Here is a 22,500-nt window from a genome sequence, read left to right on the forward strand (position 1 = left end):
AGCCTCTGATATCTACCTTGGATTTGTTTGTTGTGACTCCACGTTAAACTTTTGGTAAGTAACACTTTTCAGCTGATTTTTGATCTTTCATTGAACTGTAAAATGTGTTTTGTTGGAGAAGAGTTTAGTTTGGTTAGAGTTAAATGTAACAGTTATCAACTCATAATCCTAACAGCCACCTTGTTCAGGATCACCAGCTGCTCTAACAACAGGAGCTAACCAATGCTAACCATGCTAACCATAATGGAGCTGTTTCCAAATCAATATTAGAGAAATCAAATGTAGCTCTGCTGACAAAGTGAGACAGGACTGGAGGTGATCTGTTAGTGTGAGGACAATAAATGACTCATCAAACATTACTGAAACTCACTTATTATTCATATTTCAAACACACAACTCATGAAAGAGTCTGAAGTCTCTAATGTTTATTCTGTACTGCAGTAAAAGTACTAATACACACTGTCAAAGACTAGTGCGTTAGTACAAGTTAAAGTTCTACTTTGAAGATATTACTGAGTTAAAAGTACACAAGTATTATCAGCTAAATGTATTTAGTCTATCAAAGCAAAAGTAAAGAACTATTATCAGCTAAAGTCATCAGTTCCACTTCCCCTCAGCCCCAGATATTATGTAACAGCCTTTTTTTATTTTTTTACAGTCATGAGCAGCAGAGAGTTGATGTTGCTGATCTTTATCTCATTAGATGGTCAGTTAGCTCCATCTAGTGGACAGATAGTAGAACTCCATCATCTGATGGGGGACAGCTTAAATCATCAGTGAGAAATGAAGGATGTGTCAGAACTTGTCAGACTACTTAGATCCTCCTGGTGTCATGTGTTGTATTCAACCCACAGCCATCTTCCAACTACTGAGACAGACTTGGTTTGTGTGTGTCTGAAGGAAAGAGCAGCTGATTCTCTGTTTTCTACAGTATCTGTGACATGTTAGAGAGGAATGAGAGACTAATGTGTCCTGTGATGAAAAGCTTGTTATAGTAACAGAGGTCATGTCTCCCAGCAGGTGAGGACTCTGCTATGAGTCAGTGTGAGGACAGAGAGGAGGGAGCCCCTCCCTCTAAAACCACTCTGGGTGGGGACCATGACAGCCAGACCAAAGCTCAGAGGTGAGATGATGATGGACTCTTCTCCATGTTAGAGCTCAGCACTCACATCACTCCTCCATCATGATTCACACTGAATATATATGTGTATAATATTAACTATATACTTTATTAGTCAGAAAAGAGCCAATGACTGATTATCAACTGAGATGAGACAGCATCTTTCATCAGATTACATTTTGGTGAATAGTTACTGATCCACTGTCTTTGTTTGTATCAGGATGCAGCAGCAGAAACCTGGACCTGAACCCAGCTGTGTGTCCATGAAGAGTGACTGGTCTATGGGTCGTCCTGTTGAGTTTAAAGATGGACAAGCTGTTGATGAAAGGTAAGAATTTAAAAGTGAACGTTGTAATTTTCTGACTCTCCTGAGAAGAAGAATCCCAGACTTGGTCCAGAGCTTCGTAGTCTGTTGTAGGACTCAACAATATAATGTGTCAGCAGTGACATCACAGTGTACACCTACTGTATAAATATATAAATAAAATTAACTTCTTACTTTATTAGTCAACAAAGAGCCAACGATGAGACAGCATCTTTCATCAGATTACATTTTGGTGAATAGTTACTGATCCACTGTCTTTGTTTGTATCAGGATGCAGCAACAGAAACCTGGACCTGAACCCAGCTGTGTGTCCATGAAGAGTGACCGGTCTATGGGTCGTCCTATTGAGTTTAAAGATGGACAAGCTGTTGATGAAAGGTCAGAATTTAAAACTTTGTTATTATCAGACTTTATGGTCTATGTTCGACAATGCCAGGTTTTGATGTGATGCCCAGTGATACCAGGACCAGAACCACCAAACAGATTAATTGGTTTAAAGAAATGCCAATAAACCAGATCAGAACCTTTTTTGGAAGTCATTTTAATAGTAGTAATAATAACACTACATAAAGAGACCAAAACAACCCAACACTAAGTTCTACAGCCCTGCACACTGGACTTGTACCTTTCACTGTATCTGTGCTGGTTCCTCCTGCTCCATACTCCTCCTGCCTGTCCTCCTCCTCTTCATCATTTTCCTCCTCATCACCACCATGACTGGACTTAACTAATAATAATAGAAACAGTAATAAACTTGAATACGTTGCATACTGTATTTACATAAAAAATAAAAGACTTGTAAACTTGTGATAGACTAGAATTATATTAATGAGTTTAGGAAGTCATTGTTATAATAGCATAATAAATGCATATTCCCTCTCAAACCCACTTTGACCTAATGCACACATATTACTGCCAAACGTACCAATAGTGCACCTGTCATGTCTCTTCTTCTGGGTCCTGGTCCTGCTTCATCAGTGCTGCTCTCGCTGACAGTGCTAACCTTGGCCTTTCCTCTAAGGAGCATGGCAGTTAATTTAGAGCATTTTACAGCATCCTGCTCCAACAGTTTTTTATTTTTAATCTCAACTTTTTCAGTTTTCTCTGTGTAACCAATAATTCAAAACTATCTGTAACTTCAGAGGGAGGTGACATGGCTGAGGGTCAGGCTAAGCCAATCAGATTTTTTTTTCTTCAATATATTTTTATTGAGCATCAATAATAATACAAAACATCCACAATGGGACAGCACAGCAGAATGACATAAAAACAATGCTCAATGTTTTTCTGGAGCAGTGAGAGGTTGAAAATGTCTACGAAGACATCTTCCAGTTGACCTGCACACACCTTAAAGGTGCTCTAAGCCATGTCACATGTTTTTTAGGCTACAACATTTTTTGTCACATACAGCGAACATCTCCTCACTATCTGCTAGCTGCCTGTCCCCTGAACACACTGTAAAACAACGTGGTCTCTGTAGACAGCCCAGGCTCCACAAACCCCAACAAAAACAATATGTGCCAACCTCGAGGTTGAGTTGTTTGCTTTTCTTTGAACCAATCACAAATCGACTTGGGCGGCGTTAAGCTTCGGACGCGACGGTGGCTCTGCTAAAGTCTCGGAAAGAACTTGTTTTGGTGGAACACAAAAGAAAACGCCACATTCAATATTAAATGAAGTTAACTGTTGACACAATACAGTAACGTGAGCTATTTAAATGAGCTGATACATGGTTAAACCTCACTGGCTCTTACCAGTGTATCTCCGTGTGTACATCATCCACAGCAATCCCACCAATCTTTCCCAAATGTCCCAGTTAGAGAGGAAATGCCATAAACATTATTTTTAAATCTTTACAATCATTCCCCAAAAGAACCAAGGAGGACTGCCTTGTTGCACGATCTTAATTTTTTGAAAACTTGCCATTTTCAGCTTGTAGCTTGCTAGCTTCAGAGGTGGAAAAAGTACTAAAATATTGTACTCAAGTAAAAGTACCAATACTTGTACAAGTACAAGTAAAAATACCTATCTGAAAAATTACTCAAGTAAAAGTAATAAGTAGTTCATTTAAAATGTACTTTAAGTAAAAGTTACTTAGTTAAATTTTTAAAAAAATGGGGATGGGGGGGAGAATCTCTCCCATGTAGTGAAAATAGGACAAGGGATCATAAATCCAAAACTATTTTGTTTTTAATTAAAGAAAAATCTATACAAAGGTATACACATCTATACAAATGTATACACATGTAATAACAACATGTTATTTAAGACCCTTAGAAAGGTATAATCTGCAATTTTAGTTCAGACCATCCCATAAAATGTTTTCAAACAATCAATTGAAAGTCAAAGTACCATACACTGTTAGTTCTGAAGGCCATCCTTCTTTTCTTCACAAACAAACAACAGTTATAATGCAAATCAATGCCAAATCATGTGTTTTGACTCCATAAATGGGTTAGACCCATAGACTGTTAATTATATTAATATAAACAGAACATAATGTTCACAGCCCAGACTAGCAGCTAGCTTCTACACACCTAAGTAGCCCGTATGAGCTAATTAGATGTATGTGAATTAATGTAGTCAGTCTCCTACATACGTTGTCCTGGCAGGAGTGGGCAATTCATTTTCCCAAGGGGCCACATGAGAATCAGGGACTGTTGTGGAGGGCCGGACCAATAGGATGAACTCAATTCTGCTCAATATTCATTTTATGTCAGGCAACACATTCTCAAACGTCTCTTTTTTTCTTCTGGGCATATTAGCGCAGCAGAGTCCACCAAACACTCTCTAATAAACTCCCCCTCAGAAAATGGCTTACTGTTTTGGCGATTTTGTGGTTTGTCACAAAGCTGGTCCTGACTGCTGCATCCCTGGATACCTTGTTGCTTTTGCAGCATAACTAGCAAAGCTTCAGATGTCGGTGCGCATTCTGCATCAGTCAAGTCATTTTTTAGGGATAATAGCTCATTTACGTCCATGCTAACGTCTCCCACTCAGTTCCAGGTCCGACCGTTTCCATGGGTCCGACAGTGCGACACATTGCAGTTGTTCTTCTACTTCTTTTTAATTGCGACTTGCAACCAGAGAAGAAGAACCTGCATACGTTCGCGCAAAATAAAAAATGCTGGTGCATTCAGGGTGCATTACAGTCTATGGTCTGGTGTAGTCATTCCGGGCACCATTTATTTTCTTCCTTTCGTTTTTTTTTTTACTCAGTAACGGATGGGATTTGTAATGTAGCGAAATACAATGCTTCACTCAAAATGTAATCAAGTACATTTGAAAATACAGATTTTAAAAACTACTTGAAAAATACAAAATACAAAACAAAACTACTCAATACAGTAACATGAGTAAATGTATTTTGTTACTTTCCACCTCTGGCTAGGTGTTGTTGTTTCCCGTAGCAAAGGGATTTGGAGAACGGCAACAAAAAGATCGGAAGGTGAAGGGCATGCGCCAGATGTCAGACAATTATACTGGAAATATACTTCTATTGATCCAGACTACTTCACACTACTCATAGCTCTCCGGAGCACATACCTGACTTATTGTACTTCCAAAATCCCAAAACCCTGTGTTGTAGGCATTTGTCAATATGCTATATGTCACGATTTTGATTTTAAATTCCAGAATTTATCCAAATGAGCTTTCTATTTGGACTATCTAAATCAGGAGCACCATCTACAATTCCCTCAGTATTGTTTTCTCTCTACACCCTTGCCTACTTGCGCACAACCAAAGAAAAAAACAGACACAGCTTAGCTTACCGGCTGGTAGCATGCAGCTAAAGACAATGGGTAACATTTACTCATCAGAGTTGGAGATGCCGGAAACACAACAGAACTGGAAAATTCTCCTTCTTCCCTGAAGTCAATGGTGTGGGAACATTTTGCCTTCCCTGTGAGTGAGTTATAGAAACAAACAACGAAGGTAAAGCATGTCGGCTCCAAACAAATCCTCAAACTAATGGTGTATTCAATTGCACCTCTTTAAAAAGAAAACTGTTGTTGTGAAGTACCCTTCTGCCCTTTAGTGGCTCATATTGTGGTATTGCTGTCCCTGTTAAAAAAAAGATTCTTCTTAGTCAGGATTGTTCGTACAGTAATCCTCGATAAGACGTCATTGATGAATTTGGTGGTGTAGCCAATGAACGCATCCATGTATGTGTCTAAACTATTGACCTGAACCACATCACACTCCATTGTGTTATCTCAATAGACACAGTTGCCATTTTGTCATCATAAGGACTATGCACAGATCATTAAATGTTCTTACACTTGATGTTGTCTCTACAGAGTTCACCAGGAGAGCTCAGAGGGCCTCGGTGGTCAGTCTGACCTGCAGCAGCAAACAGACCTGGACTCCATATTTATGGTGTGTACATATTAAAAGAAAGTTGTCATTATTAACTATAGATTAAATGATAAACTACCATTCAGATCCCAATAGTCTCCATGCTGCTCTTTTCAAACCAGCAGGCCTTCAGACTGAGAGATGAATCACGTGTTGAGTTCTTTAAACTAAATGTTGAGTTTATCATTCTGTTCCAGCTGTTGGAGGAAAGCATCGTCACTTTTGTAAAGAAAGAGCTGAAGAAGTTTCAGAAGGTTCTGAGTCCAGATTACCCAGAATGCTTAGAGAGTCAGAGGGAGGATGAGAAGGTTTTGGATGGTGAGGATGAGGATGAAGAACAGAGGAGGAGGAGCAGAGAGGCATTTCTGAAGATCACACTGCACTTCTTGAGGAGAATGAAGCAGGAGGAGCTGGCTGACAGTCTGCAGAGCAGTAAGAGGATTTTAACAGATTTAAAAATGGGACATTTACTAATGTCTGAGAATATGCATTAAATATATGCTAATTATTTGAGGACATCTAATGTTGAAATATGTTCTTTGACTTATTGATCTTCCTTGTTTGTGTGTTGTTTCAGGAAGTAATTCTGGAGTTTGTCAGCGTAAACTCAAGTCTAACCAGAAGAAAAAGTTCCAGTGTGTGTTTGAGGGGATTGCTAAAGCAGGAAACCCAACCCTTTTAAATGAGATGTTCACAGAGATCTTCATCATGGAGGGAGGAACTGCAGAGGTCAATGATGAACATGAGGTCAGACAGATTGAAATAGCATCCAGAAAACCAGACAGACCAGAAACAATAATCAGATGTGAAGACATCTTTAAAACCCCACCTGGAAGAGAAGAACCAATCAGAACGGTGATGACAAAGGGAGTGGCTGGCATCGGGAAAACAGTCTTAACACAGAAGTTCACTCTGGACTGGGCTGAAGACAAAGCCAACCAGGACATCCAGTTCATATTTCCATTCACTTTCAGAGAGCTGAATGTGCTGAAAGAGAAAAAGTACAGCTTGGTGGAACTTGTTGATCACTTCTTTAGTGAAACCAAAGAAGCAGGAATCTGCAGGTTTGAAGAGTTCCAGGTTGTGTTCATCTTTGATGGTCTGGATGAGTGTCGACTTCCTCTGGACTTCCACAACACTGAGATCCTGACTGATGTTACAGAGTCCACCTCAGTGGGTGTGCTGCTGACAAACCTCATCAGGGGGAAACTGCTTCCCTCTGCTCGCCTCTGGATAACCACACGACCTGCAGCAGCCAATCAGATCCCTGCTGAGTGTGTTGACATGGTGACAGAGGTCAGAGGTTTTACCGACCCACAGAAGGAGGAGTACTTCAGGAAGCAATTCAGAGACAAGAAGCAGGCCAGCAGAATCATCTCCCACATCAAGACATCCCGAAGCCTCCACATCATGTGCCACATCCCAGTCTTCTGCTGGATCACTGCTACAGTTCTGGATAAGGTGTTGAAGACCAGAGAGGGAGGAGAGCTGCCCAAGACCCTGACTGAGATGTACATCCACTTCCTGGTGGTTCAATCCAAACTGAAGAACATCAAGTATCATAGAGGTGCTGAGACAGATCCACACTGGAGTCCAGAGACCAGGAAGATGATTGAGTCTCTGGGAAAACTGGCTTTTGAGCAGCTGCAGAAAGGCAACCTGATCTTCTATGAATCAGACCTGACAGAGTGTGGCATCGATATCAGAGAAGCCTCAGTGTACTCAGGAGTGTTCACACAGATCTTTAAAGAAGAGAGTGGACTGTACCAGGACAAGGTGTTCTGCTTTGTCCATCTGAGTGTTCAGGAGTTTCTGGCTGCTCTTCATGTCCATCTGTCATTCATCAACTCTGGAGTCAACCTGCTGTCAGAAGAAGAATCAACATCCCGGTTGCCTAATGCCTTCAGAGTCAAACCTAAAGTAAACCGTCTACATCAGAGTGCTGTGGACAAGGCCTTACAGAGTCTGAATGGACACCTGGACTTGTTCCTCCGCTTCCTCTTGGGTCTTTCACTGCAGACCAATCAGACTCTCCTACGAGGTCTGATGACACAGACAGGAAGTAGCTCACAGACCAATCAGAAAACAGTTGAGTACATCAAGAAGAAAATTTGTGAGAATCTGTCTGCAGAGAGAAGCATTAATCTGTTCCACTGTCTGAATGAACTGAATGATTGTTCTCTAGTGGAGGAGATCCAACAGTCCCTGAGTTCAGGAAGTCTCTCCACAGATAAACTGTCTCCTGCTCAGTGGTCAGCTCTGGTCTTCAACTGTCATCAGAAAAAGATCTGGATGTGTTTGACCTGAAGAAATACTCTGCTTCAGAGGAGGCTCTTCTGAGGCTGCTGCCAGTGGTCAAAGCCTCCAACAAAGCTCTGTAAGTGCACACAGAACTATCCAAATTAATTTAGTTTTTCTTTAATTAAATTTTTTTTTGTTTGTTTGTGTCTGTGTTCTTATCTGTTGCTGATTCCTTTTCAGCCTGAGTGGCTGTACCTTTCAGAGAGAAGCTGTGATGTCCTCAGTTTTCAGCTCCCAGTCCTCTAGTCTGAGAGAGCTGGACCTGGAAGGATTCAGGAGTGGAATCGTCCTTGGATTCAGGAGACTTTGCTCCTGCACTGACAAGTCCACACTGCAGACTGAAAACTCTCAGGTTGGTGTTCAGTTAATTAAAAAGTTGCTTAAAAAGATTCCCTCTTTCAGAGCAGTTATTTTCTTCCTATGTTAATTATTGGATTAACTTTTATTGAATCCTTTTCAGACTGAGTGGCTGTGACCTTTCAGAGAGAAGCTGTGAAGCTCTCTCCTCAGTTCTCAGCTCCCAGTCCTCTAGTCTGAGAGAGCTGGACCTGAGTAATAACAACCTGCAGGATTCAGGAGTGACGCTGGTATCTCCTGGACTGAAGAGTCCACACTGCAGACTGCAAACTCTCAGGTTGGTGTTCAGTTAGGACCTGAGTAACAATGCAAGTTAAAGCAACATTGTGTAACATTGACTCATTTTTTTTCTCTTTTGTGTCCCTATAGTTTCACAGTAACTTACTTCTACACTGCTATCATAAATATCGATACCTCTACACATGCATTTGTTATGATGACATTACTTGTAATCGAAATCTAGCGACTCAACAACTCTGCTAACAGAGCCAAAGGTGCAACAACACAAGACATAGCAACCAGCTAATATTACTTAATAGTCCAACAACAAGAAGGCCAGCTCGCTGTCCTGCCCTTTTTTATTTCGCAAAACTCTCTGCAACGTCTAAAAACAAGTCAGAGTTGTCTGGGGGAAGCTCGGCTACTCTGTTCTGGTCTCTTTTTAGCTTCCTTTACTCTTTTCAGCTTACCTTCGCTACACCCTGAGGAAGGCTCAAGCCGATGTGACGATCCCCTTTTTGACAGTCTCACTACATTGTGTATGTGGATCTGCACATGGGGAAACCACACTGAATCAGGATAGGCATGTCCACATCACAGACAGACATAGAAACAGTTATCAGGAGTTCTGCTCTTTATTAAACTTGTTTTAACTGTGATCATATGGTGGAAAGTTTTTTTAACAAAAGTATGACAATACATGTCTTACAATGCCTTGTCTCTCTCACAGTAAGATATAACATAAATAAATTAAAACCTCAGCTTCTAAGGCCTTTCTGCTATATAAAAATACAGTATATTAAATAGTATAGTGTCTTTGACACCGGAATGTATCTTCTCCAGTAACATTACACATTTTTCACATAATTAAAGTCAACATCAAATACAGTGACAGTTACTTGCCCATGGGGAAACCAGACCAAATCAGGATAGGCATGTTGACATCACAGACAGAGACATAAAAGTCCTACACAATGCACAGTAAGTCAGAATGGAGAAATAGCATTAGAAGCAATGCAAAATAGGCTACATTTAGCATTCAGCTCTGAGCCTAAAATTAGTGACTCACTAATTACGCTGGGTTTGTACAGGCAGCTTCAACAACAGCAGGATGGAGCGATTCAATGCATTCCCAGTCAAAAATCGATACTAGCATAAACCTTCCTTATCTAGCTGCTGCAATAAATACGCAGAGGAAGAGAAATCAGTCTCCCAAAAATCAACTGATTATTTATTTGAGCTTTAGAATGTAATCACTGCAAAACAATTATAAAATAAGGTTTATTTAGCTTTCTCTCTCTACTGGACAATGACAATTTAAAGTAGCTACACACCATTAGTTCTTGTCCTGTACAGCTGGACTGTAAAGCCCCACCCATTTCTAGCACTAAGGGTAGTTGTTATATAATTGCTCCCTGGTTGTGGCCAGGTCGTACCTGAATTGACCGTGTGTGTGTGTGTGTGTGTGTGTGTGTGTGTGTGTGTGTGTGTGTGTGTGTGTGTGTAGTCTCTCAGGCTGTATGATCTCAGAGGAAGGCTGTACTTCTCTGGCCTCAGCTTTGAGATCCAACCCCTCCCATCTGAGAGTGCTGGACCTGAGCTACAATCATCCAGGAGACTCAGGAGTGAAGCTGCTTTCTACTTTACTGGAGGATCCAAACTGGAGACTGGACACTCTAAGGTATGGACGGATGAACACTTTTTTTTGTCACTAAGTGAGAAACTCTGGTTCTTGTTGAATGGAGGATCTAAGTGAAGGTGTATTACAGGGGTTCTCAATCTTATAACACAAATACTGATTTTTACTCAAGGTCAAAGGTCCGGGATGATTCGATTGGCATTAACAAAATAAGATTTAATCAACTTACATATCACTTTTTATGCAACATACTTTCAAGTTGAGTACTCACTTTTCCTAATCAACTTTTGTAGCGTTACAGGTAGCTGAAATTCGGTACCAGTATCAAACGGGACCTTTTTGGTAGCTTATAAAATAATTGAATTAAGTTAGAAAAATAAGCAAAACCTTTTTATCCTATTTACATGTCATTTATTTAGACCATTTTACACACAAACTAAATGAAAACCCCTCCAAACCTCTAGCCTTTCAGTCTGTCATCAGGGCATAGAGAATGCTGTTGTACATGTCTCAGAGTAAAGCCGCCTACACATGATAGGCGGCAAAACGCCTCTCTTGGCGGTTGTTCCATTGATTTCCTACGGGGGGGCGGTGGCGTCCAACTATGTACTGTGCTACCCCTGGCGCGCACCACAGCTCAGATTTGCCGCTCTGTGCTGTGCTCAAAGTTCAAATTATTTAAACTTTGACCTAGTTGCTGCTGATCTTTCAAAGGTGCAACCAATGAGATAATGGAAAGTCGAAATGAATGGGAAATAGCTTTGCATTGATGACGTTTCCCTGCGCTTTGCTTTACTCTGAAAATCGTGTATCATGTGTATGGAGCTTAAGTGTAACCACACCGTGACAGCTTTAGCAGCATTGCCCTGAGTTTGACTTGAACAAGCTGCAGAGTCAACGTAGTCTCTCTCCGTCTCATTTCACACTATGATGGTTAAACCTTGCAATTATCCACAGCCCTGGAGTATGAAGTTGATTACGTCTTTGTTTCTTCCTGCAGGGTGGACCATGGTGGACCACAGAGACTGAGACCTGGTGTGAGGAAGTGTGAGTGTGTTTTAAGTTTGCTCTAAGAGAACTCAGCTGTGTGTTACACTAGTTTAACCCCTTCCCGGCGCTGGAAGTATATTATAAGATGAGGTTACTTTCTATTTCAATGTTTTACTGAACAGGATCCTGAGTGCTTAGTAGTTGATGTTGAATTGGCTAAATCTCCCTTTACCAGTGGATGTTATTATTATAGGCATAAGTAACTATGAAGAAATAATCAAGAAACAATAGCACGGTGCCTCCACTGTTGAACTACCCAACACACTATGAGCTATATCGGTATTTCCCCAGAAACAAATGTCAAGTTTTTTAAATGTAAACCGTAGTAAAATGAAATGTTCAGGACAGTCAGGTAAAATGTATAACACAAAGAAATGTATTTTACTATTCTGGATTATCTTTTTGTGTTGTATTCAAATATTTTGTTTTAGTCTTTTTTTCAAGATATTCCTTTATGTTATACATAAACATCTTTACTGCTTTTACAGTCTCAAATAAAACTCTTAACATGTGCCAATGCACTTAAAAATCCCTTAGAGAAAATGATTGCTACCAATGCATTCAGTGGCGTAACGAGCCAACACCGGGCCCTTAAGCAGGATTATCAAGGTGGGCCCCCCTACTATAGCATGTGATGATGTCCACGAGTAGGCTACCATGAATAGGACAGGATAGGATCATAGAGACACTGCATATAAGAGATGAGATGACTGACAAAATCAGGAGTAGCCTACGTGCACCACAACAACAAAAAAACACGGGTGAATGCGCACCATAACACATGAAAAAACACACAAGGACATCCTTCCAGGATTTTGCGTCCTTTTTTTGAGATTGTTGTGGCCCAAAATGCCTGATTTCACGGGAGCTTTTGTAAAAAATTGTGATAAAAGTTGCAATGTCTTTTGTATGTTTGTTGCAATGAAGTTGTAGAAGACAGTGAAAGTTGCAAAAAAATATAGTATATATATATATATATATTGTTTTGGGGAATAATAATTATTATTATTAATTAATTACTCTGGGCTGATATTTCCTAGGGAACCTTACCAAAAAGGCTCAGGATGCTGCAAATGTTGGTATAATATGAAAGTGGCTGGTGGATTTAAGACAAAAAATTATAATTTATTGAATTAATCAAATATGAACATATATGTCACTATCAGTGGCTTGTTGATCTTTACATTGTTAGTTAATTTCCTATCCTGGGCTGGGACACACATTCATACGGTTTGATAAAGGACTTATTGGACTTTAACTTATCATTGCACTTAGAATAACGAGCGGAGCTGTCCTCAATTTAGGTCATCGTTTACGTCTCATCTGCACTTTTTGTGTGATTGTGCATCCACTGTGTGTGTGTGTGTGTGTGTGTGTGTGTGTGTGTGTGTGTGTGTGTGTGTGTGTGTGTGTGTGTGTGTGTGTGTGTGTGTGGGGTGTGTGTGTGGAGCAGCAGCCCCCCCCCCCAGAGAGCCGACAGTATTGAAACAGCAGCAGCTTCAGTGACAGCGTACATTGATGTTAAAATGTCTCCATGTTGGCAGGACGGTCTATCGCTGTACGTTTTGTTGGTAAATGTGAGATGTTGGAGTCACACACACGTCTTGTCTTCATAACAGAAACTAGGAAATTAATTTGACCTGTTCTCACTCCCGCTTGGTCAGTGGCTGCAGGTGGGACTGCTGGGATTGTCGCAAGTAATGAAAATGCGATAGGGGGCCCCGGCTGTCAATCAATATCTTCCAGTGTTGCGGGCCCCTGATTGGTCCGGGCCCATAAGCACCGCTTACCCTGCTTACCGATAGTTACGCGTCTGAATACATTTCAAGCAAGTGTCCTCTAACCCTTTTTCACTTAAATATGAAACTTTGGCAGTTGACTTAAATTGTACGTAGGTAAGTTACCCTTTAAAATAAAATAAAACTCCTTTCTTTCTCTCACAAGAACACACCAGAGTTAACCAATGCTTTAGACGATTTTAGCTTATCAAATATAAAACAGTTACTTTAAACATTATTTATATTTTTGGGATTTAACCAGTTTAACCTTTTTAAATGTTCCAAATGTAACGAAGCACTTTGGTTTTTAACCTTTGGGGCTCTTAAGTTGGTGGAAAAAATCCTTAAATCCTTTAGAGCTGCAACACACCAGACCGACTCATCCCCATGTAATGCTGCGGTGACCAATCATGTAACCAGAGATCAGACTTGTCAGTGTGTTTGGAGCTCTGGTTTGAGGCGGTGGGAGAGTCCCGTACAGGAAACAGGAAACATCACTGCCTCTGAGGGGAAAAAAATGAAAACCAAGCACTGAACTGTTTCCTCCAAGAACAAAACACTCGCTCGTCTCTTTTCTTTCTCTCTCTCCTGTGAAATTAAGCTGCCTTCAAGAGCAGTTGGAAACGTCAAGATCTATAACGTTCTGATGGAAAACAGTAACTGTGAAATATAAATTCTACTTGTGCTTTGTTTGGGGTTTAAGAACACAACAGGATGTTACACAAATGGGCTGTTTCAGTGACACCCCACTGCGGAGAATGTATGTTTGTTTTCGGTCAAATGGCCTTTTGTGCTAGGGGCACTACTCTGATAGCATCAAAATCGCTAATTGCTACTAAGAAGGCTCGACACAACATAAGACTTTGCTCCAAGTATCACCAGGGGCTCTACACTAGGGATGCACTGAATCCAGGATTCGGGTTCGGATTCGGCTGAATATTGGGCTTTTTGACGGGGTTCAGTTTCTGCCAAACCTTAGATTTTTTTTTTTCCACCGAACCGAAACCTATAAGCTTTGCAATGCCGATTGGTCTGGTGGTGGCGAGGACCCTAAACAATACACAACATGGCCACTGTTAAAAACATTTGGTATGAAACATCTGGAAGAATACGAGTTGTGCATGAAGGAATCTCAGACAGCAGCCAGAATGCAGCAACTTCAGGTACAGCAAAGGAAGGACAGTCACTGCTAAAAACTGGTGTTAACCAGACAGAACCTCTCCCGGGCTGTCAGCTGTTCTCTCGGTAAATGAGTCTCCCTACAGTGGGAGCAGAGTGACTGAACGGCCGGCTGCTGCTCGTTAGCTAACGTTAGCTTTCTAATTTCACCCACCCAACATGCCTTCATCATACACTGGTTAGCGAAACTTTGCCAAACAAAATAGTCACTGAGCTGGCGATAGCGATGTGCTTTCCTACGATGTGAAAAGAGCGTGTGAATTCAACATTAAGTTGTTACATTTAACTATTTTAGAGGCTGTGGATGCTGTTTACTTTATTAATGTGTTTACTGTGTTAATAGACTAATGATGGGAGGAGGATTCGGTATTCGGTTTATAAGGCATGTGTCATATCCAGTGTGCCATCACCACCCTACTCTACACCTGAACTCGAGCATTGAGAACATTGTTTGTGTACACAGTAGTTTACTAAAAAGAAAGGTTTTGAATAACTCACTTTAGCTCAGTTGGTTTCTCCGCTCGCCACCATCTTGCCAGTCAAAAAGAGTCGATCTCTGAATGCACCGTAACAGGCAGGGGCGCAACTACCCAGTGTCAGGGGAGCAACAATTTTGGGCCCCCCCCCAAAAAAAAAAAAAAATAAATAAGTGTCAGAGGGGCTTTAAATAATAAAGGTTTATTTTAAAGAACAATTTTATAAATAATTATATGGTATAATATATATATCATTATATGACATTCGCAACCAATCATCACCTATTGTTATTGTAGCCCACTTTTTTTTGTACTGTATTTTCATTACAATAAATAAATCATCATTGATGGATGTTTAAATTTGCATTCTGATGTGTTTACTACATCCCCGCTGTCAGACAGAGGCTAATTGTTATATTTTCCATCTCTGTCTGCACTATTTTTTCCCCAAAAAGGACACCGTGAATAGGTTGGTCAACCAAACTTCAAACCATACTGGACATTTAGTTTAGTGTGGTCTAACTAACAGACCTCCTACCTGATGTCATCACCTCATGTCTGTCTCATTCACTCCTTGCCTGTGTTCTTCTCCACTAAGACATATTGTCAAACAAACATTATGTAATAGATTTTCCATATTAGTTTTTCCATATTAATAATATGAAGAAATTAATCTGTTGGTATCAAGTGGCTCCCCCTACACTTCCACCTAATGTTAGACCTACCTGTTGCCTTCCCCTGTCTTTCCTGATCCACCATCCTCACACCTGAATGAAATGAACTCAAAATATAGCAGCCTCAATTCAATTCTTAAATCAGCCTAGTGATGGCATCTGATAAGACAACTATTATGCAGTAAGGTTGTGCTGCTGTTGAAATTACATTCACATTTTGGATTTAAAAAAATACAAATATGGAGAGCCACTTAGCACAGACCTTTAGAGAGAGAGAGAGAGAGAGAGAGAGAGAGAGAGAGAGAGAGAGAGAGAGAGAGAGAGAGAGAGAGAGCTTCAGAGAGAGCCCATTTTTGTTCCATGTCACCCTACAGATGTAACTATAGCCTGTATATTCTGACAGCTAATGGTAAAACAAAATATATGCATGATTCCATAGTACCAGAGTTATTGCATTAGTTATGTTTTCCAGATTATTGTCATTTATTGTACATGCTACCTTATATTTTCCAGTTTTCAGCTCAGAAACCTGGGTTTTGCATATTCTAAGCTAGCCATGAACCCCCATTTGGCTGCTACATTCCCAGTGTTAGCTAACGCTAGCTAGTCTGTTAACATGAATATTTGGCTGCTACATTCCCAGTGTTAGCTAACGCTAGCTAGTCTGTTAACATGAATATTTGGCTGCTACATTCCCAGTGTTAACATGAATATTTGCTGTTGTTAACATGAATATTTGGCTGCTACATTCCCAGTGTTAGCTAACGCTAGCTAGTCTGTTAACATGAATATTTGGCTGTTACATTCCCAGTGTTAGCTAACGCTAGCTAGTCTGTTAACATGAATATTTACAAGCCTCCAAGCACAGACGTCACACTTTAAATCCTACCTGTTGCCTTTCACCATCCACTTATTTAACTGCTGTTGCATCCCTTGACATGTTATCTCCTTTTCCCTCTTTCTTTTTCTATTTTTAGCCCCCGACAGCTTTTTTGCTTTATCCATCTTTTTCCATAGAGGACAACTCACTACTGTACCTGCTCGCTCAGCGCTCGCGATATTACATGAATTTACTATGGCCACACCAAGACCCGCCCTTCAATAGCCGGGTCTTGGCGTTTAGAAGGACCATAGTAGGGAGCTCCCTCTTCTACAGTATGTTAACATTCTATGATGGAATCTTATGACATAGAGCACCTTCTCTTAGTCCTGTTAGTCCTCTGCACAATGTTAAATAACATTGAGGAAATGCAGAAATGATTTAGAAATGATTTGAAAAACAAAAGCAGCTAGATATAAAAATCATTTTTAAATAATTTTTTTTTTTTTTTTTTTTTATTGCTTTTTGGCCCCCATGGTGCTGACCCTTTCGGCACATATACATACCTTTTTCACCACTGGTAACAGAGAGGAGAGTAAAGACAGACAGCTCCTAAAGTAGTTCCATATAAATGCACGGAGAATTTGTTGTTTAGTCGCCAGTTGGCAATATTGACAGAGTAGTTGAAAAAAGTTTCATATAATATTTGGCGGACATTTCTCCTATAGAGTCTTCAGATCCATACTTTTTCTTTTTTTAACTTTTTTTTTCTGTTCTCAATGATTTTAAAACTCACAAAAAAGTTTGAATCATACAAAAAAAAGACCCTAGGTTGCATTTTGGCGAGAGTTACGCTTTAACAAAGAAGAAAAGAGCTGAGTAGAGTCAACGAGCTGGATTGGATGGGAAAAAACAAAACCCAAGTACTGAACTGTTTCCTCCAACAACAGAGCACTCGCTCATCTCTTTTCTTTCTCTCTCTCCTGTGAAATAAAGCTGCCTTCAAGAGCAGTCGGAAACGTCGAGATCTATAACGTTCTGATGGAAAACAGTAACTGTGAAATATGAAGTCTACTTTTTTTTATCTTTTTGTGGGGTTTAAGAACACAACAGGATGTTACACAAATGGGCTGTTTCAGTGACACTCCCAATGTGGAGAATCGCCCCTGTTTCTTAACGAAGACGAAAAACAAATCCGAGTAGAGTCAACGAGCTGGACTGATGAAACCTCTGCAGGCTGCAGGTTCACCAGGCAACCGTCTGTGTGGCTCTCAGGTCCGGCGGCGGAGTCCCTCCTGATACAAGGCAGTAGCCACAGCAGCTAATGAACACTGTCCTCCATAGGGCCGCACAGTGGCCCTCATTTATGAAACGGGCGTACGACCTAAAACAGGCGTAGGACGGGCGTACGCCGATTCCTACGCAAAGCTCGCCATTTATCAATTTGAACGTGAGCGTAGGCTGCGATAAAATCTCACGTCTGGTCTGAACTCGTGTACGCAAGTTTTCGCGTCAGTGTGGCCTTGCGGTGCAGCATATAATCAGTTTAACAGGAGAAGAAGAAGTCATCAGTTGGTCACTTATCAGCAATGGCAGATCTGTCTCTTTTAGAAGACCTCTATGAGCCGGTACAACAGTGCACACGTACGCGCACGGGCCACGGTGGAGAGCTCCATCGGATTGATTAAGGGCAGATGGCTTGCCTCAGCGGGGGGGGACCCTACTATACACGGCAGAAAAAGTCTGCAACATTGTTTTAGCCTATTCCTCGCTTTTAAAAGGTAGCCTATAGTGTTATGTTTGGCAATGATATTTAATACAGGAAACATGACGATGCACAACATTTTTATTTAATCTTCAGGTTTTCATTTCTCTGTCGTGAATGATTTATTTCTGCCATTGACCGAGTTTTTTTTGGCTTGTTTTCCCAGCCCCTCTGCTGTCAGGAGACAGGGTCGAGGTGGTGGTCCAGCACGGGGGGGGACAGCCTCTCCCTCAGCTGTTGCCTCGTTCTGACTCATGAAAAAAAACACGAATAAAAAGACACTGCATAAACTCCACTACTGTGTGTTTATTCAAATATAAGCACACCTACATGTAGGCCTAAGAGATAGAAGCCTGTATATTACTATTAGGACTATAGAATACATATGTCAAATGTATAAATTAGATAAACTTCAGCTGGAGTCCGATTTACTACGGCAACACTGTTGACCTCATCAGTGATCTCTTTCCATTCCCCATTCTTTCTCCAGCCTTTAATAACAGTTTTCAGGCTGCCAAATAGTACACACGTTAGTAAAAATGAATCTGAGATATCAGGGTTTCAATCTCCACCTCTGAAAAGTTCCGCTTCTCAGCCGGATTACGTCTCGCCATGTCGTAAATTGTAGGGGCCTCAAAACCCAGAATATATTGGGCCGTGATATTTAAATGACGATGGTTTCCAGCCGCTGCATTTATCAACGTACGACCATTCTTACGCTCTGATTGGTGTGATACAAACGTTTCATGAATCACACATAAAGCCTGTCATAAGATGATTTCTGCGCTCATATCTGGTTTCTACGTTTGATACGGTTGATAAATGAGGGCCAATATGTTGTTTTATCCTCATCTCGATATCAAATGCCGCAATAAACACACCACGAAAGACACTCAGAGATTGTTTGAGATAGTTGGAAGAAAAGATCAGTAGAAAACTTTAACAATTTAAAATATAACTGCCTTTTATGTTCAACTTAATGTTCAGTTGGTTCAATACAAGAATGTTGGCCAACAAGCAATTTGGCCTTTAACATCGGTTTATTCATTGTAATAATATTGTTATTGCAATATTCAATCCAGACCATAGGCGGTGCAGATATGACTAGGCTACATTATTTTGACCATGTGTGCAAGTATGAATACTGTGTGAGGATTGGTGTGTGTGTGTGTTAATGTGTGTGTTAAGCTGTGTGTGGTGTATTTGGCCTGCTGCATTACTCTTCTACAATAACAGCTACTGTATGAAAGCTGCAGTAATGGTTGTCTAAACCGGCTTGGTGGCTGCTATTTGAAATATGTTCGGTGGGCTAATCACAGTTTTATGGTGCTGTTGTCTCGGCAACTCTAGTTTTAACTTTAGTTAAAATACATAAATAAATCTCTCTCGTTCACTCGCTTAGTAAACCGCGTCAGAGGTGGGTGTGTATCTGCGTGTGTGTGTGTGTAGGCTGTGTGTGTGTCAAGAGAAACTCTAAATTTCAGATCACCCTCACTGAAACATGGAGCAACCCCATAGCACCAGGAAAAGAAAATCTCTGGCACCACCACAGTCCTAGTCCTCCAGAGAAGTCCTGGTTCCTCCCGGTCCTCGGTGAAAGCTGCTGCTGGTGTTTACAGCTGACTGTCCCTCACGGCGGAGCTAGCTTAAACATCAACAGTTAACAGTTAACACTTTTACAAAGCTAGTGGAAACAAAAACACAGCTAACCTGCCTGAACTTCACCTAAAACTACAGGATAACAAGTTACCAAACTGAGAGTTGAACACGACTGTTAGCTGCAATAATGATACTTGTACCAAAACGTTAAAAGTCCATTAGTCTCCAAACATGAGTCAGCTGGACATTAAACTTAGTTTTTCTCTCCTCTGCTGACTGCATGTTTCTCCCTCCAACGTGCTCTACATCTCCTCTCTGACTTCCTCCTTTCTTTTCTACTCCCCAACAAAGTCATCTGATTGGCTAGGAGTGTAGCTATACAGAACATAATTCACTTAGATTACTCCACTGAAAATACATTACACTTCACTTCAAAACAAAGCATTATGGGAAATGTAGTTTTCATTGTATTTACCCAGTTATGAACTGAAACACCATTTATTCATGTAGTTAACTGTATAAAATAAACACTTTGTTTATATTTATTTAACAGTATTTGTGATTTTTAGATTTTCTTGCCTGAAGTAGGAAGATAAATTTCTCTTATGAGATAAGTTTCTGTTTTTGTGGCTGGAAAGATGTTAGGATTTAATTAATTAATTTAAAATCCACAAACACAACAAACTGAACACGTTGATCCAACAGAACTAATAAATACATAAATACATGAATCAACAGTCGAGCCAACAGAAAGATAACTTTGTTTCTCTATTTTTCATTCACACCTAAGTTGTTGTGTTCAAGTAGCCTTCGGTTTTCTTCTCTGGAATTTTTTAATGAATAAGCATTGAAAAAACTCACAGTTCATAAACGCAACACGGCATAATTAATGTCACAAAGATGTTTAAAAGGTGAATAAAGTGAGTTGAGGTAGATTTATCTTCCAGTTCCTCCCTGATGGGAGACCTGGTATCAGATATACCACACAGACGTAAACATACCATAAATACTCATTTTTCATACATAAACTGGTATTTCTATAAAGGTAACATCAGCTAATAGCAGTTTTAGAAAGCAGATGGTTGAGAGCTGCTTTGTGCTGCAGTAGAAGAAGATGTGACAGTTTTATTAGTGAGACTTTATTCAGTTCATGTTTCTAGATTTGGATCATCAGCTGTCATCATCGGGTCAACACGAGGACAAGAAGCTGAACATTGTTGACATGTTGACTCTCATGTTCACTAACTGTTGATGTTGTTAGAACTGGATTGTTAAACATCACTCACAGCTGAATATGAAATGAACGTTTGAATGATTTTCTTTCAGTTATTGTCAGTAAAGTTGTTAATAAATCATCAGATGATAACCTGCAGCTGTATTGTGTCTTGTTCTCTCCATCAGATGTCTGTGAACTGGAACTGGACACAAACACAGTAAACAGATACCTCAAACTGTCTGACAACAACAGGAAGGTGACACATGTGGAGGAGAATCAGTCATATCCTGATCATCCAGACAGATTTGACTGGTGGTATCAGCTGCTGTGTAGAAATGTTCTGACTGGTCGCTGTTACTGGGAGGTCGAGAGGAGAGGACAGGTTCATATATCAGTGAGTTACAGAGAAATCAGAAGGAAAGGAGACAGTAGAGACAGTGCGTTTGGAGGGAATGATCAGTCCTGGAGACTGTACTGCTCTGATGAACGTGGTTACTCTGTCAGGCACAATAACAGAAGAACATCCATCTCCTCCTCCTCTGTCTCTAACAGAGTAGCAGTGTATGTGGACATTCCTGCTGGCTCTCTGTCCTTCTACACAGTCTCCTCTGACTCACTGATCCACCTCCACACCTTCAACACCACATTCACTCAACCTCTTTATCCTGGGTTTGGGTTCTGGCCTTTCCTCAGCCTGGTTCCTCAGTGTCTCTGTGTCCTCTGCAGGACTGAGAGTCTCCTGGTTCCTCAGGTTCCTCCTGGTTCCTCAGTGTCTCTGTGTCCTCTGTGTCCTGTGTCCTCTGCAGGACTGAGAGGACTGAGAGTCTCCTGTGGACAGAAACACTGACTGAAGATCAGCTGCTGAAATCAAAGTTCAGTCTGTTCACCATCACACACACTCTGCACTGTGAAGCAGATCTGAGACTCAAACACAGAAACATTCATCTGATTTCATCTCTGGGATTATCAACATTTGATCTGTTGGACTAAAAACACTTCATGATATGGAACATCTAAAAAAATAATCAACTGTTATTGTTTACTATTATGTCCTTTATATTTTGAATCATATTGTAATATATTTAAAATTTGGAAAACAAATGTTTCTATAAACAATCATCATATAGTCTAATGTTTCTAAATTCTTTTAATAAAATCTATAAGTTTCATCTTGAGGGAGATCATTTGTTCATTTAATCATATCATGATTTCATTCATCAGTTGACTCTCTTTACTGAGATTGATACCTCCACCCGGATTGGCCATCGGGAATACCGGGAACAATCCCGAACGGCCGGTCCATTTCAGGCCGAACCGGCCGGTGGTCAGTACGTTTTTGTTTTTTTGTCTTTCATACGCGACCCGCCTGGCCGGCCGTTCAGTTGCAGCGGAGCGCTGTGTGTGTCTACGTGAAGTTTTAAAAAACTGTAACTACGGAAACCAACCGTGACTCTCTGTGACTTCAACAACACTACAGACAGTTTAGTCCGTCCGCACCTCTAAGTGTGTGTGTGTGTGTGTGTGTGTGTGTGTGTGTGTGTGTGTGTGTGTGTGTGTGTGTGTGTGTGTTTGCGACAGGCCTCTGGGGAGTGTGTGTGTGTGTGTGTGTGTGTGTGTGTGTGT

At 40.6% G+C, this 22,500-nt stretch overlaps 3 protein-coding genes and 1 pseudogene across 3 annotated transcripts in view; 2 read left to right on the plus strand and 2 right to left on the minus strand.

The window, feature by feature from the left end:
- The window catches only part of LOC114553115 (protein NLRC3-like), a 25,488-nt pseudogene extending 17,303 nt beyond the window's left edge, over window positions 1–8,185 (plus strand).
- Window positions 1–22,500, minus strand: part of LOC114552945 (heterochromatin protein 1-like) — a 600,023-nt gene that overhangs the window by 394,415 nt on the left and 183,108 nt on the right. The window lies entirely within an intron of this gene.
- The window catches only part of LOC114553107 (NACHT, LRR and PYD domains-containing protein 3-like), a 582,600-nt gene that overhangs the window by 391,311 nt on the left and 168,789 nt on the right, over window positions 1–22,500 (minus strand). The gene's annotated exons all lie outside the window — the stretch shown is intronic.
- The window catches only part of LOC114553109 (NACHT, LRR and PYD domains-containing protein 4-like), a 239,017-nt gene that overhangs the window by 169,653 nt on the left and 46,864 nt on the right, over window positions 1–22,500 (plus strand). Inside the window, 1 exon segment of the mRNA XM_028574254.1 lies at window positions 1,716–1,823. Within this exon segment, the coding sequence (XP_028430055.1) occupies window positions 1,716–1,823 (108 nt within the window).

This window comes from Perca flavescens, chromosome 3, assembly GCF_004354835.1.
Source record: "Perca flavescens isolate YP-PL-M2 chromosome 3, PFLA_1.0, whole genome shotgun sequence".
In the NCBI taxonomy this organism is placed as follows: Eukaryota; Metazoa; Chordata; class Actinopteri; order Perciformes; family Percidae; genus Perca; species Perca flavescens.